At 40.0% G+C, this 18,232-nt stretch overlaps 1 protein-coding gene across 1 annotated transcript in view; it reads right to left on the bottom strand.

Moving 5' to 3' along the window:
- The window catches only part of LOC115415227 (CD2-associated protein), a 124,245-nt gene that overhangs the window by 91,647 nt on the left and 14,366 nt on the right, over positions 1–18,232 (bottom strand). The window contains exon 2 of the mRNA XM_030128733.1: positions 7,105–7,262. Within this exon, the coding sequence (XP_029984593.1) occupies positions 7,105–7,262 (158 nt within the window). The remainder of the gene's footprint in view (positions 1–7,104; positions 7,263–18,232) is intronic.

Raw genomic sequence — 18,232 nt, 5'->3', positions numbered from 1 at the left:
CTCTGCTTCCGGACCTAGTGGCACTTCATACAAAGTGTACAAGAACTGCCCTAAACTCCTGCTACGCCTCTGGAAAACTCTGCGAGTCTTCTGGAGGAAAGGGAAGATCCCAGACCAATGGCGCGCAGCGGAAGGGGTGTGGATTCCTAAGGAGGAAAACTCCACCCAGTTAGACCAGTTCCGTATCATCTCCTTGCTCTGCATTGAGTCGAAGATCTTCTTCAGTGCCATTTCCAAACGGCTGTGCACCTACCTAATAAAGAACACCTACATCGACACATCAGTCCAGAAGGGTGGAATCTCAGGGATGCCGGGCTGTGTGGAGCATACTGGTGTGATGTCACAGCTAATCCGGGAGGCTAGAGAAAACAACGGGAACCTGTCAGTGCTATGGCTCGACTTGGCAGATGCTTTTGGCTCCATTCCACACAAGCTAATCCAGCTCACGCTGTTGAAACACCACGTCCCCAGCAGGTGTAGAGACATCATCACTGACTATTATAACAACTTCAGGATAAGGGTCTCTTCAGGAGCAGTGGAATCCAGCTGGCACAAGGTGGAGATAGGCATTATCACAGGGTGCACTATCTCAGTGACTCTCTTCACCTTGGCCATGAATATGCTCATCAAGGCTGCCGAGCCGGAGTGCAGAGGGCCCCGAATGAAATCCGGACAACGACAGCCACCCATCAGGGCTTTCATGGACGACCTTACAGTCACCACGGAATCCATTGCAGGCTGCAGGTGGATTCTAAAGGGACTTGAGAAGCAGGTGGAGTGGGCCCGGATGCATTTCAAACCTGCCAAGTCTAGATCCATGGTGCTGAGGAAAGGAAAGGTAGAGGACAAGTTCAGGTTTTACATCGCAGGCACAGCCATTCCAACGATCACTGAGAAGCCAATCAAGACCTTGGGCAAGGTATTTGACAGCTCTCTGAAAGACAGAGCATCCATCCAGTCAACCTGCTCTGAGCTGGATGGCTGGCTGAAGTCTGTGGACAAGTCCGGCCTACCTGGAAAATTCAAAGCCTGGGTCTACCAGCACGGCATTCTACCCAGGATCTTGTGGCCCCTCCTTGTCTATGCCATCCCGATCTCCACAGTAGAGACCCTAGAGAGGAAGGTTAGCAGCCACCTTCGGAGATGTCTAGGACTACCAAAGAGCCTGAGCAGCATTGCTCTTTATGGGCACAACAACAAACTGCAGCTGCCCTTCAAATCTTTGGAGGAGGAATTCAAGGTGACGAGAGCCAGAGAAGTGATGCAATACAGGGACTCAAGCGATCCGAAGGTGGCCAACGCTGGAATATGCGTGAGGACTGGTAGAAAGTGGAGGGCAGAGAATGCCGTCTTAGAGGCAGAGGCAAGGTTGCATCATAGGGGCCTTGTGGGAGTGGTCACACGGGGACGTGCAGGGCTGGGATCCTTTCCAACTCCTGAGTTAAACACCAGAGGAAAGGCGAGGAGGCACCTCATACAGGAGGAGGTCAGAGCCACAGTGGAGGAGTCAAGAACATGCAGGGCAGTGGGGATGAAACAGCAGGGTGCGTGGACAAGATGGGAGAATGTGGTTGAGAGGAAAGTGACCTGGGCTGAAATCTGGAAAGCCGAGCCTCACCGCATTAAATTCCTAATCCAGGCAGTTTATGATGTGCTTCCAAGTCCATCGAACTTGCACTCATGGGGCCTGGCAGAGTCACCAGATTGTCCTATGTGTTCTAAGAAAGGAACCCTAGAACACATCCTCAGCTGCTGCTCTATGGCACTTGGAGAAGGGCGGTACCGGTGGAGGCATGACCAAGTCCTGAAAACCATCGCTGAAGCCATCAGCACTGGAATTGAGCGGGCAAAACGGTCCCGTCCCTCCAAGAAAACTATCACCTTTGTCAGAGCTGGGGAGCAGGCAATCCCGGCTAGAAGACCACCAGCTGGCATCCTGACCACCGCAAGAGACTGGCAGCTGCTGGTGGACCTCGAGCGGCAGCTGAAGTTCCCCAGACATATAGCTGCCACCACCCTACGCCCAGACATCGTCATACTATCAGAGGCCACCAAGCAAGCCGTGCTGCTGGAGCTGACAGTCCCGTGGGAAGATCGGATAGAAGAAGCCTTTGAGAGGAAGCTCTCGAAGTACACAGGACTGATCAGTGACTGTCAACAGGCTGGTTGGAAGGCAAGGTGCTTCCCAGTGGAGGTGGGATGCAGGGGTTTTGTGGCTCAATCCTTGGCCAGAGCCTTCAGTAACCTGGGCATCGAGGGAGAGAGTAGGAGGAGAGCCATCCGCAATGCCACCGAAGCGGCAGAGAGAGCCTCAAGATGGCTGTGGCTCAAGAGAGGAAAACCCTGGAGCCATGGTAGCTAGTTGCCATCTGGACACAAGCCGGGGTCTGATCAGCCCTGGCTGGGTCACCTGGATGAGGGTGTATGATGTTGAAAGACCCGAAACACCCAGTGATTCCAGGAACATCACTGAAGATGTGTCCAGAGGCATCAGTAGATGTATTCCCACAACAGTAAATGTAAATATTTTTATAATTTAACAGGATTTTTTCCACTAAAACAAACAAAAAAATTTTAGTTGTCCTTATCTATATGTACAATGTAATAATTTTTTTTTCCACATTAAACCAAGAAGAAAGTTTGGAGTCATTATCTATAGTTTATTATGCTATTATTTTATTTGAGATCACAATTGGGCTGTGAGTGGCCCCTGAACTAGTTCGACACCCTTGACTGTTAATATCTTCAGTGTACTATTTGCACTTAGCAAATTCATCCCTTGACCCTAGTGAGGATAAAGCGGGTTCAGAAAATGAATGAAAAAATGAATGAATAAATGAATGAAATTCATCTCGTGGACGCAACTGGGAGCTTTGGTGGGCCAGTTTTGGCCCACAGGCCAGATGTCTGCCATCCCTGCTTTAGAGGTTTTACAACAGAATCCAAGGAAGCTCAAGTTCTGTTTTGGCAGCATATGTGTGTATATGTGTGTGTTATTCCACCAGCATTCTGCACTATTCCACCCCTGACCCTTGGAACATTAATTCAACTTTCAGTATTTTATCATCATTAAAAATAACTGTCCCCATCCACAGAGGACAGGGAATCATCAGTGGAAGTAACCACTCCACCACCTGTCTCCCAACGTCCTGGTAAAACACCTAATCCTGACCAAACATCTTCAGCCATAATGACCTCATCTGACTCCCAGTCACCAACACCCTACCGCATACCAACAGAGTATGTGCTGCTAATAAAGGATGAGAAAGCAAACAATGAATGAAAAATAAGATAAGAGTGTCAAATATTATGCACATACAGGAAGGACTGCAACTAAAGCTTTCATAGGAACAACACTTCTGTTGTCAGAATGTCGATGTGGTGAACTGAAACACTTAAACAAAAAATAACAGGTCTGCAAGAAACACACCCTGCACAGCCAGCAGACTTTCAGTGCCAGGCAGTGATATCGTCTTCAACAACAGGTTTTTAATAGAGACCGTTAAATTTTGCATTCTGTTTGGACTGCTTAGAAACTAAAGTTGCACAATAAATCAAAATAATAATCATAGTATTAGTATTAACAAATAAACAAAGAACAAGCACACATTTATTTGTTTGCAGTCTGCTTATTTTCCACAACGTAGGTCTGGGTAATACTGTCCTACGATCATATGGTCCCCTTTTTGTTTTTTTTAAGGTATTGTCACCATTTTCACACCTCTTATTAAATGTATGCAAGTTAAAAACAAACTATACATTTTCCTAAGGTTTCTGGAGGCTTAAACGAATGGCTTTTGGTTGAAATAATCTTACTTTTGCATAATTTTGGAGCAAAATTAGAACAATATTGACAATATGCAGATGAATTAAACACGAGTCCACATTTTCCTGAGCATACAGCTGCAGTGTTTCTATTCATTACCTAGACTGCTGCACCTAATTTGTCCCACTGGAGTTTTGTAATGAATCAGCATTTTCACACTCCAGTACAACTCTAACCATCTGGGTAAAATCAGACTCACTGCACGTCAGAGCTCAAAAGCAGAACCTGCAGTTGACAGACTCACAATAATTATTATTTGTTCAGCAGCAGCTGAACAACACATTGCATAAACTGTGTAAGTTAAAAACTGGACTAAACCCAAACACTTAAGTGTGATCACACTTAATACACTAAAATAAAATCTATAATCTACTTAATGACCAGAAAGTGGATCTTATTCCAAGTTAACATCAATAGTGATCTAACATTCTGAGATTGCCCAGCCCTATCAAAATAGACAATAAAGCAATTACAGGTCATGGACTGTTAAGGTAACGAAGCATGATCAACATATGTTCACACAATGATCTATTGGCTATGGGGGAAAAACACACCATCTCTGTTGTATGGTGACATGACTTTACCTCCAAATGCATGTATCCTAATTTAAGTGAAAAAAAAAAAAAAATCCATTCTGTCAGCGGTGTTCAGTTTACTTTAACCTGGTTTTCCTCCTGCTGTAAAATTACGATGTCTGATTTTAACCCTCAAAGACCTGAACAACCACCTCCAACCAAAAGCATATACTGATCTAAACTGTTTAATAACCACTAATAGAGCCACTAATCCTATCATTACATGCAAATAATTGGGATAAAATACAGTTTCTCAGCTTTTCATCATCCTCAGACATGATCCATTTGGATGTTCACAAAGTCCATACTGAAAGTAGAAACACAATTAAAATCTGTAGCATTGACTCACCACTGCTACAGAATTTGTATGCTTTAAACCTTTTAATTTATTCTTAATGAACATCTACATGATCCGTAAGTTAAATGTAGTAAGACACCTGATTTCCATTGAAAAACACAAAATGCAGAGGATAATATTTAGGCCTGTAATGGTACACGAACCGAACCGAACCGTTTCGGTACACACCTGTTCGGTTTGGTACACAGCTGTACCGAAACAGCACAGTATGTTGAGAAAAAGAAAAAGGAATGAAAGACGTTGTTTGATGCGGAACTTTAAATCTGCGCAAGTTTCACACGGACATATGGAAGGACGCACACATTGACCCAAAATATGAAATAGCAGTTGATAAAAGGTTAAAAAAAAACAACAAATATGATGTGAACCTGGAAGGAAGAGACTGAAGACCCTCCACCATCAGTACAGTCCAGTTTGGATCAGTTCAGGTTCAGGTGAAAGACAACAACGAGGACAGAGACGTTAATAAGACGGACGTTGTTTGGTGCCTACGAACTATGGTAGTTCTAAAACACTTACACTAGCTCTGTCTGTCTGTCTGTCTGTCTATCGCGCACGCTGTATAATAGAGGAATAAATAGAACGTTGAAAGTATGTAAAGTTTCACTTTCGTTTCACGACAGTGTTCGTTACGTTAGTTATGGACTGCACCCCCAGGTATATAACTGCGTGACCCCCCTACCCCCCGGCTCTGTGCACACAGGCACACAACACAGTTTGTTCTCTGTCCTAAAATAAATAATTTGGTTCATTGTGTTATCACAGCTTCTCTTCAGTTTGTTTAAACAGAATACCAGTTTGCCCTCTTGTTAATGTTGCACTTCATGTGGAATTTTTTTGTTATTTTTATGCAGAATGTGAACTGACAGAACTGTGATTAGATTTTTCTTGTTTGTTCAAAACTACCTTTCAGGGAAAAGTGCAATAATAATGTTTAAAATACATTTAGTAATATTACTAATTTATTTTATTTACTATTTGATTTATAGCTGCAGAATTATATTATTTCTGTTTTTTCTATATTCTATCTCTAAAAATTGGGAGAAAAATGTTTAAAAAAATTCATAAATGCATTAATAGACATTTTGAGGGTTTTCTTTCTTCCCGTACTGAACTGAAAAAAACCGAACCATGGCTTTGAAAACCGAAAACGTACCAAACCGAAAATTTTGTGTACCATTACAGGCCTAATAATATTGTAATAAATGGTTATAAATCACTTAATCCTTTAACCCCTACATGTCTGTGGTGCTCGTTCTGTATGACTTCTTTTAAATATTCATAAAAATTCAACCATTTGTTCAAAAGAAACATTTCAAGACATGCTGAGAGAACAGACCTTATGCTTTCCGTAGCCATCCGAGCATGCTCAGCGCACACACACACCCCCCCCCCAACACCTGCGTAATGGGGGGCAAAACACAGAGCAGTGAGTGAGACCGACTCACTATCAAAAGAGACAATTTGGGCTTTTTTTTTTTTTAAACACCATTTTTCTCGTCGTTTTTGGTTTTTACTTTTGTTTGCAGTGTTGTCATGACTTTCCTTTAATTAATTCTTTTTTTACTGTATTTTTACTGATTTTTGACCGTGTAACTGGACTGATTTAGAGAAAAAAAAAAAAAAAAAAAAAAACTAGGGTGCTGGCCCAAAATTCAAATGCTTGTTTTTCAGTGTGTTCCAGTTGACAGTTCACATTAAAAAAAATCTAAATCTCTTATTGATGTACATTCTGTGTGCCTTATTTAGTAAAAACCTGTAGAAGTTCAATTCCTCTGTCTTTTTCTGTTATTCCACCCTGTTTTGACACCTAAAACACACAGTAAGGGAAAACACCTGCCAAATCTTGAAAGTAAAAGCATTCCTGAAGAAAAGGAAGTCAAGCACATACTTACAGCAGCTTTTATGACACTTTAAAACTGCAAATTCCAAGTAGCCCGTTTCATTGAAATAATGTCTCAATGTGGAGAAAAATACATCTCGGTCTTTAAGGGCTAAATGAGCATGCCATGCTAGTCCTTGACAAACTTCAAATGACACAGAGGAGGAGGCCGTCTAGAGACCTTTCGCAGCATCAAATCAATCAAAACTTTTCAACATCAATTACAAAATAATCTGTCTATTTTAACCCCATGATTTAGACGACAGTAACCTGTGAGTGACCCACATTCACTGTAGCTTGTGTATGTGTTCGCCAACACTCACGGCTTCAACAAGATTATCTCTAATCGACGACAACAGCAGACAACAGAAAGTAAAGCTCAATGAAGTGCAGGAACAGCACATCATAAACAGGCTGAGTGTGTTACAATACATTCACATTGAGGTCTGAACATGAAGCTCACCTTAACAAAGTTGTCTGGGAAGAGGCCCCTCTTCCCGTTGAGATCCCCCTCCATCCAGCCGTCCTCCTCGATGTAGCGCACATTCTTAATCACGTCACCTAGCCGCAGCGTTAGCTCATCCTCCTGGAGCGCCTCGTACTCATACTCAACCACAACCTCTGCATGAGATGAAACGGGACGAGGAAGGAAATGCATGAAGGAAGAGAGAAACAGGGGAGGCATGGTGGAAGAAAGAGGGGAAGCCCATACAAGGGGGAGGGAGAGAAAACAGGATGCAGAGAGAAAAGGAAACAAGGAAGAGCAGACAGAGAGCAGGAGCAGTCAGAGGGAGGTCAAACAGTATGACAACACGAGGAAGATGGGGACAAGAAAAGAGGACAAAAAGAAAACAATAATCATGTTCACATTTTCAAATACAAAGCATTTTGTCTAAAAAACACAAAGCCTGCTTATGCAATGCTATAGTTTCACATTTGTGAGAAAAATAGCAGGGGTCACTGGGAAGTTGGCGAGATCCAAAATCTACACTAAAGGCCCATTCATGCTTTACGTTAAAGACGAACTAGTATCCCAAAAAAAAAATCAGATCGGAAGCAAAAAAAAAATCCTTTAATAATAATAATAAGAATCTACCCTAAGGGACACACCAATCTGGCTGTTTCAGTGCAGTCGACACCAATACAATTCCCCAGGCTTTGGTTAACAGCCAAGTACTGATACCACTGTTTAATAACTATGCAGGGTTTCCCCTATATACATTCTGCAGCGGTGCCGTGCCACTGTTGAATTCTCAGCGCCACTGCAAAAAAAACCAAAAAAACACTGACTTTGAAGTAACGTGATGTGCTAAATTTTAATACAAGTTGTTAACCGCTATTTAACAAACTTGGCAATTGCTTTAGGCATCACAACACAACCTCCCTCCCTACCCTTTCTGCCTACGCTACTGAAGCAAACAATCTGGAATCCATACAGAACGGAAAAGAAACATTGTAGAACCAGGCGCATACTGTAGCGGCGTTTTCATACCAACAGAGTACCATGCCGGTGCTGGTTCCCACACCTAATCTTAAACCAGCCAGCGTGTTCACACAAAGTCAGAGCATTCGGGAACTGAAAATTTGGTTCCTGACACTGGGATCATTCAATTTGGTGTGAAGTGACATCAAGCTTCACTTAAACATTGCTTTCAAACTTTGTTCAACAAATAAAAAGGCATCAATTCACAGAATTTCTCAAATATAATGATAATAACAATCCATCTGCCATTTGGAAAAACCCATTGTTAATGTAGCAGCACAAAAAACATTTGAATTTCAGCCCCTTTGCTGTTTGCTGCAAAGATTAACTGTGGTAAGGATTAATTTCAAAGTAATTTAATAAGGCCTATATTTTAAGTATTAGTCATTGTTAGATAATGTTAGGATATTATTGTTTTCTGTGTTGAAACTATTTGGTTATTGTTTGTGGTTTGCCGAAATGATGTAATACACATATGAAGAATAAAACTACACAGATCGGCCAGTCAAAAATCAATGATACTTTTTGGATCAGTGTGGGACCAATATCCAAAAACAGCATCAGTAAAAGCGCATTCCTTGTCTATAATATAACAATTGCTTTTTCAGTTCCAGCATCTGTGTGACCAACCACAGGATGTTAACATTACAAAAAAAAACCTGAAATCCTACAGTGATTGTAAGAAGAGCTGTGGAGATACAGTGGCTTCAAAATTTGTTTGTCTGAGAAAAAATTTTCACGTCTCACCCTACTGATTATTAATAATAGCCACTGACTGACCATGGGGAAAAAAAAACAAAACATGAGTGATTGCTACATGAGATATATTATATACATATAATATATATACATATACATATATATATATATATATACATATACATATACATATATATATATATTATATATATATATATATATATAATATAGATATATATATAATGAAAATCTAACAATGATATTTAACCCATAAAGACCCAGTGCTACTTTTGTGGCAGTTACAAAATTGCTTTTTCTCTATATTTGACTTTTCTTAAGTGATTTATCATATAATCCTCTGTATTTGTGTTTTTTTCAGTTTAAAATCACGTATTTTCCTATATTTAATTTTAATGACAATGGAGATGTTAATAAAGGCTCAGATCAAAGCGGAGAGATATTACATCAAAAACAGAGAAAATTGAAGAAAATGGACTTTTTCAGTAAAATATATCATTAACTGGACATAAACCAAGTGTGTCCATCTACTGTCATTAATCCAACTCCATGGGTTTTACTGGTGAATCAATATTGTAGAGGATGACCTTTCCATATTCACTACGGTGTCTCTGAATATCCACATGGGTCATATCTGATGACCATGAAAAGATGACAAACTGCATTTTACACCAATTATTTACATGTATTGATAGGATTAGTGGATCAGCAGGTATTAAACAGTTTAGTTCAGTAGATGGTTGAGATTGACGGTAAATGTTTGGGCCTTTGTGGGTTAAATTTTTTTTTTTTTAATCTTTGTGCAGACAAAAACTCACAAGTCAGTTACATATCACAAACACACAGGTTTCATAAACTGCAATATTCAAGAAAAACCATGCATTGAAAAAAAAGTGTGGATTTACTCAACTAATATGTGCAACAACAAAAGTCATTTAGTGCAGTGCATCTACTGAAAACAGACTTTATGAAACTATGACGAAATGCTCGAAATAAGAGACTCAACATAGAATGAGCTACACTTTCCACTGGGTAAAAACATCTCTGTACAAACCCAGCTACTTCACTTATGCTGAGCTGTGGAAGACTGGAGTCACAGGATTATTTTTATTTGCATGAGACTAAAGCACCCCTCCAGTATGATATATATATCTATATCTATATCTATACTATAGATATATATATATATATATAAATAATATTAATAATAATTCATAGAAATAAAGACAAGACAGCAGGAGTTACTTAACCCTTGTGGATCCCTCTAATGTCTTAACCTCTGGGATCCTGGGGCCAAAAAAGAACATGCAAAAAAAAAAAAAAACCACTGCTATAAATTTTCATGCAATTAATATTTTGTATGCTTTCTCTGCATAAATTCTTAATCCAACTTCAAATATATGATGTTACTGTTATTATGAAAATAACACAAAGTGAGATTTTTTTTCATAGTCTGGGATGGGAAATGCTGGTGATTACGGTCTTGGATATGTCAAAAATTAAGAACAACATTAACTTAATAGCATTATTTTATGCGAGATTAAAAAATGTGGTTTTAAAGGCAAGTTAATATGGAATTTTTTGCCATTAGGGTCCTACGTTGAACAAAAAATAATAATGCAATGAAATTAGTGTTGCTAATCAATAGGCCTGTATGGTACACATAGCGAACCGAACCAAACCGTTTAGGTACACTAGGTTCGGTTCGGTACACAGCTGCACCGAACAGCACAATATGTTAGGAAAAGGAATAAAGACATCGTCGATGCGGAACTTTAAATCTGCGCAAGTTCCACACAGACATATTGAAGGAGTGCACATTGACCCAAAATATGAAATAGCAGCTGTATAAGGGAAAAAAGAAAACACTACAAATATGATGTGAACCTGGAAGGAAGAGATTGAGACCCTCCACCATCATTACAGTCCAGTTTGGGATCACTTCAGGTCCCAGTGAAAGAGACGTTGATAAGACGAACGTTGTTTGCTGCCTATGAACTACGGTATTCTAAAACACTTACACCTGCCCTCTCTCTCACACACACGCTGTATAATAGAGGAACAGAACCCGGAAGTTGGACGTTGAAAGTATGTAAAGTTTCACTTTCGTTTCACGCCAGCGTTAGTTACGTTAGTTATGGAACCGCGCCCCCATGTATATAACGGCCCCCCCCATGTTTTTGACAAATTGCACCCTGCACAACAGAGACACAAATACACAAGGTGTCCTAAATAGTTTGTTATCTGTCCTAAAATAAATAATTTGGGTAATTTTGTTGTCAGTGTTGCTCTTCAGTTTGTTAAAACAGAATACCAGTTTGCCCTCTTCTTAATGTTGCACTTCATGTGGAATTTTGTTTTTTGTTATTTTTATGCAGAATGTGAACTCGCAGAACTATGATTGATTTTTGTTTGTTCAAACTCCCTTTCAGGGAAAAGTGCAATACTAATGTTTAAAATACATTAGTAACATTTTATTTATTTATTTCTATTTAATTTATTAGCAGCAGAATTATATTAGTCCTGGTTTTCTATATTCTATTGTCTCCAACAACTGGGGGAAAAATGTTCAAAAATTCATAATGCATTAAAGACATTTTGAGGGGGTTTTCTTCTTCCTGTACCGAAACAAAACGAACCGTGGCTTTCAAAACCGAAAACGTACCGAACCGAAAATTTTGTGTACCGGTACAGGCCTGCTAATCAATGTCCAAGACTCTGAAGTATTCAAACTGGTATTTATAGGGTTAAAATCCCTGAAGTTATTTACCAGATAACCTTTGTAGGTTTGTGCAGAGTTGAGGTGGCTGAGAGAGAAAAAAAAAAAAAAAAAAATGGATATATGATCATTTTAAAGGAGTGGGTGCAAAAACTGTCATTACTGTCAATAGCCCTGAAAGGGTAATGGGCATTAAATTCAATAAATATGTCTAAAAAAAAAAACATTCTTGCAGAAATCCAGCCAATAACCAAGTAAAAAAAAGAAAGATTATATGCATAACATGCTGCCATACCCCTCGGCCAATATAGTGTAAGACTGTGTTTTAACATTATGGCCCTATAATATAGATTAGATTGTCTTTGTGTAAACTTAGTATTACATACAAACATATTTATATATAAAAGTACTCAGATATACTGCACAAGGCACAAGGCCATTGGACTTGAAATAGAGGGGGTGGGGAGGGGCTTCTTTCAGGAAATTTTCAGATTCAACTTTAGCCCAGATTTTCTAATGCTCCCTATGTCTTGGGAATACAAAATGTGAAAAAATTTCAAATCAAGCCCAAACCCCCCCACCCACCCACCTCAAAATTACTTTTTTCAACCGTGAAAACGTGGGGTTTTGGCAAACCTTTAAACCTTCTTCACTTTTGATAAAGTACAATGTAGCAATATGCTCATGCTGGGCCCTTCAATGTTGTTTTGTGAGACATGTCATGTCTGAAGAGTGCTTTGCACTACAAAAGGGGTAGTGTCAAGGTCAAATTATAGGTCAAAGGTCACCCAAATGGTCAAAATGCATATTTCATGGAATTAAGCTGTTAATGTGGGTTCTTCAAAATGTTCGTCTTAGGTTTTCTCCTCATAACACATCCAATGACCACAAACAACTTCCATTCAATAAGCCACATTAACAGAACTGTTTACTCAATGTATTATCGATATAGACATGTCAAAAATAACAAACGGTAGTTCACATGACTTTGCAATTTTGTGGGTGACACAGTGGTGTAGTGGATAGCACTCGTGCCTCACAGTAGGAAGGTCCTGGGTTCGATTCCAACACCAGTCGACGGGGGTGGGACCTTTCTATGTGGAGTTGCATGTTCTCCCCGTGTCTGCGTGGGTTCTCTCCGGGTTCTCCGGCTTCCTCCCACCATCCAAAGACATGCAGTAATAGGTTAATTGGTTAATCTAGATTGCCCATGGGTGTGAATGTGAGAGTGATTGTATGTCTCTATATCAGGGATTAAAGCAAAAATTTTTCATCTGACTGAAAATTTCTTCTGGTCAAAATCATTGGCCACTATTAAAATGATGCAATACAATACTACTATAGCGTACAAGTTTATATAGTCAAATTTGGCAATACTGTACAACACACTGAATGGGAGAGTGTACAGGTGTAGAAGATTAGTAACATGGATAGAAAAAATGTCATGAGTGGTATTGGTAAGGGGTCTGGGGGTCCTCCCCCAGAAAATGTTTAAAGCTTCAGGTCAATTTTGGTGCTCTCTGGTTAATTTCAAAGGGTATGAAAACCTTTGAAGCAAGTGAAAATAATAACTAGAAGAAAACCTTACTGCAAAAAATGAGTGAAAAACTTTTTATTTAACAATTTAGGAACTCCTAAAACATAACTCCAACTCCAACAGCACATGAATTTTGGGGAAAATGTCTGTGTAAATGTAACCCTAACCAACTAATCTTTTATTTTTTCTGCTTTCTGGTACTGCAAATACCAAGGGTGTTACTCATTCATTCAATTTATCTTCGTACTGTACCACACAGATAGAATAAGATGCTAAACAGGTCAAAATAAAGCACTTATGCAGTCGGGCACGTAACCGCGTAAGGCCGCAGCTCGCACAGCCGCACGCACAGGAGGGGCACATACACACAAACACACACACTAGTCATATACCGGCAAGAACGAGATAAGCTATGAACCCAAACATGAAGGTACATGTAGATCAATTCTGTCCTTCTTCCCTTTTCGCTGTGGTTCTTTCATAATGAAAGCTACTTGTTAGCACTAAACTACAGTTAGCATCTGGAGGCTGAACTTCGGTAAAGCTGAACTTGTCCATGTGTTTCTGAGGCACATAATGAGCAGCGTTTCCTTCCAAAGATAAATAGTCATCAATCTCTCCTCCCGACATAAAAATAAAGAAGTCTCTTATATCATCACTGTTAAACCTATCAGCCCCCTGTGCGTGGCGTGCCTGTGTTAAACACCTGCAGATTCAGGACAGCAGACCAGGACAGGATCACGGTGCCGACTGGACTCCACGAAACACGTGGGGAAGTTACTTCAACATGACTTTTTTCCCCCTCAATTTTCCATTTGACGGAAATCCGTCGTGGGACAGAGAACTTTAATCCCTGCTCTATATGTCAGCCCTGCAATGAACTGGCGCAATGTCCAGGGTGTACCCCGCCTTTACCCGTAAGTAGCTGGGATAGGCTCCAAGCGACCTAGTGAGGATAAAGCGGGTTCAGAAAATGAATGAATGAATGAATGAAGTGTTAGTGATTCCCGCCAAAATGTGTGCTAGTGTTTCCCCGCCACACTAATGGCGGCTGTACATGTACATGTTGCATTATTTTGTCTCTAATGTGGCTTTGAAAAGGCCAAAGGCCTTGGGGGATCACCATCAGGAAACCAGAGGGAAAAGAACTTCGGACATATTTGATAAAATGTCAGAATGGTATGAATTTTGAAAAAACTAGGCATTTTGGTGACCTTTAACCTACTCCATGACCTTGACAATAGACTTTTCATAGTACAAATTACTCTCACGATACAATATGGCACTTACAAGATCCCTTGTTGCATCAGAAAATCAGGGCTAATGTGGTTTTGAAATATTAGCCCCCCCCCCCCCCCCCCCCACTTGAAAAGTAGGTCATGGTCACCTATTTTCAATAGGCTTGTACTCCATGCCAAGATGCATGCACAGTATAAATTTGGTGTGATATGTCAGTTCAATTCTCAGATAATGCGATTATGTCATCGAATGGACAGACAGACAGACAGATGGACTGACAACAAAACGATTACAATACCCCTCAGCCGAGGGGTAAAATGGCCTGAAGGTCCCCTCGTTAAGACATCCTGGTATACTGAGGTAAGGTAAAATAATGTAACTTACTATTTCTATTTCTTTTGTTCTGGCTAAAAAGGCTGAACCAAAACAATGTCTTGACATGGAAATCACAAAGGTCAGGTGAACAGAGCAGATGTGTTAAATGTCCTACAAACAGACAGGCAAGCAGGACTGGCAGCCTGTCTCAATGCTTCCAGTACAGCAGGTTGAACGGCCCTCTAAAATAAGTCCACTGACTGGTACTGAGGCGTTTTACTCCACGGAACCCTAACAACAAATGATTCATACCTGTTAGACTCTACTGACAAGGCTGGCTTCATAACAAACACAGCTGTAACAAAAACATAGAAGGCCAGGCTGCACTGCAAACTTTGCAAGTTGAATTTGCAAGGTTGTCAGGTTCTGTCGCTATATTAGAGTCCTGTGGTCTTGATGCAAGAGATCAATCTCTCAATAGAGGTGGGTGGTACTTTCATTGGAGGATAACTTTAAAGTAAATTAAATGAAAGTCCATATATGACTTCCCATCAGTGCACAATAGTAACTATATTGATATCTCTAACCATTTCTGTATTATAAGCCATCAAAATATGACCCATTATAAGTAAAGGCAAATTTTTAATATCTAAAAAATTCATCAAAAACGCAAATTCTTCTAATCTAAATTCTAAATTTCTCAAAAGTGTGAACAAACTTTGTAGACATAGTCCCAAGGAAGCAACATATACAATTTGAATTTAATCATACCAAAACTTTTATCAGAGAAGATGTTGAAAAAATTGCTAACAAAGACAACGACAATGACAGCACCTTCACAATAGCTCATGGCTTATTGGCCAGTGAGCTACAAACCAAAGCTACTGGAAATGTCAACTTGAAAGGTGGGGTACGAGATCTTAGAAAAAACACTTTCGAGCAACTACATTTTGAAAATACTCAGTTCAAAAGTCCAAACCCCTTTCTTCAGACATCCCCCTGAAGCCATGCCTCCAGAGTACTGGCACGCGCAATGCTTGTTCTCGAGGGTTTATAAGCGCTGCACAGCAACAACTCGCCCAGCTCCGGAGGCCCCGGCGGCCCAAATCCATGCATACCTCATTCAGTCTCCTCCAATACCTCTGCTCTTACAGAACAGTCCCAATTCATACCTATCTGGCAAACGTTAAATTTCCTAGTGATTTCTGTTAGTGACAAAACAGTTTGCCTGTGAACTTTCCATCCTAATATAGCTAATCAAGCCAAGCTCTGGCTCTGGCTTCATTTCGTGAACAAGTGCTCCACACCTCTGAGACCATACGATTCAAGCACAAAGAGGGGTACGCGCAGAGGGGGGAGGGGGAGGGACAAATAGCAGTTGAGTTTGAGAGACATATCACCATTCAATCATTTTGATTGGGCACTCTAAATGATTGGTGCTGTTTTTTCAGTCCTGTCCGTTCCCACAGGTGACTATATTTTTTTATTTTTGTGTTAGAGCATTTAATTAATTGGTTGTAATCAGGGTGTGAAGGGGATTTTAAGTAATATAGTAAAAAATGCACCAGGAAAACATCTCACACCCCCACCTTTAATCTCATACACAAGATGTTATTTGATGATGCAGTATCCAGTGGTTTCTAGAAACCCTGTAGACCAGGGCCATTCAACTAATTTTCCATGGGCCAAACTGTCAGAATGCAACAGACTGTGGGCCAGACCCTGTAGTATTACTCAGATAATTGGATATACAATTGACAGATATCGCCATTACATTCTCAATATTTTATTTAACAGTTGTTGTGTCAAACTTTAACATAACACATCACAGTCATAGTAAATGCTACCTTTAGTGCAAGTAAGAAATGTAAGATAACATTTAAAACAATTTATGAACCATCAATATTGCTTTGTTCTCTGATCAAGGTAATCTAGTTTTGCTAAATTTTCCATTTTCACCGTCACATTGCGTCGCTTCTCCGCTGAATGTGCTGTGTCTTCACTCTCTGGTCTTCCGTAAACAGAGCAATGCAATGTGTCACAAATGGTGTAAAGTGATGCAAAATGGTGCAAAGTATTGCAACGGCCGTATGTATGGTTTTAGTGGCTGTTGAACTATTATTTACTATTTGTGGGTAGAGAGGCTGCGGGGCAGTCCAATATGATTGATAGGCTGGTTCTGCCATGCAGGTTGCCAGTTGAATGGTCCTGCTGCAGACTCTCTACACCCCTTATCCGGCCTAATGTCGCTGCACATGACACTACAAATAAGCTCCAAAACCAGTGAACCAGTGCCCTCACTACAACTAGCACTGTAGACACACTGAAGAAGAAAAACACACAATACAAGGACAAGTAGAGGCACAAAGTAAACAACTCAGCCAAAGCCCAGACAGTAATTTGGACCTATGTGTCCATGTAACCACAAGGAGAGATATGATCTGCTGTAGTAAACAAAACATGAGGCAGAGTCACACACTGGTTGGTTCATGCAACACATAGGGAAATCTCTTTCTTCCTCCTCCTCTTCCAGATGAGTGGATGTAGAGCAGAGGGACTTTCTGCAACCGCACATTACAGCAACTCAGCAGACACACAAACAGAGCCCAGTTTGAGGAGCACAGGCCGCAAATCACTACCAGTTACATCTCACCATAGCACACTGCTATAGGTTCACTGGAGTTTTATGTTTCAGCTTTGCCCACTGAAGTCCTATTTATCATGGCAGTAATACAGGGTGTGTGTAAATATTTATTACATTATTGTGGTTCTGAGTGGAGGAGAACATTCAGTTATCATTTAAACCGGCCCTTCCCAAACTTAGGGTTGCAACCAAGTATTTATACCTTGTTGGGATCTAAAATGAACAACAATGTTAGGATATGAATTAGAGATCGACCGATATGGGTTTTTCAGGGCTGATACCGATACTGATTATTAGTAGTTAGAGGAGGCTGATAACCGATATTTGGAGCCGATATTCATTTGCAGTAAAAGTGTAAAAACTGGTGTGAAAAATTTTGAATAATGCAAACACTGAACTTCGTTTAAATGCCTAAAGCATGTTTATTTAATCAAACAAGTAGAAAATAATAGCTCAAGAAGTGCATGGATTTCCTAGACTCAGAAGCATCTCTTATAAAGTTGAATAAAAGCTTAAATAAATAGCTCCCTGAAATTTTTCCACAGTAAATAAAGTAAAATTAAAATATAACTATAATAACTTATCTTTGTTTTAAATTCAAAAACAAAAATACAGGGAGTTAACAAGCTTAGCAGCAACTCTTGTAAACTCTTAGGCCACATGCTGACATATGCTCAACTCACCATGCTTAATTTATTACAGCATTTGGGAAGCCTTCAGTTGATTTCATTATTAAATTTTATAATTTACCATGCGATAGCAGGGACCCCGTCATTCAAAATTATGTTGCAACATTATTAATGATTAATATGACAAAAGCTACATAAAAAAGTATAATAGTTGCTATGAGTGCAATTAAACTCCTGATAGAACACAAATAGTCTTTAGGGCTTTAATGAGCCCACACAGTATTTAAAATGTTCCACCATTTTGTTCA

The sequence above is a fragment of the Sphaeramia orbicularis genome, chromosome 24, assembly GCF_902148855.1.
Source record: "Sphaeramia orbicularis chromosome 24, fSphaOr1.1, whole genome shotgun sequence".
NCBI lineage: Eukaryota > Metazoa > Chordata > Actinopteri > Kurtiformes > Apogonidae > Sphaeramia > Sphaeramia orbicularis.
The sequence above is the reverse complement of the archived record's forward strand: the minus strand, read 5'-3'. Positions and strand labels throughout refer to the sequence as shown.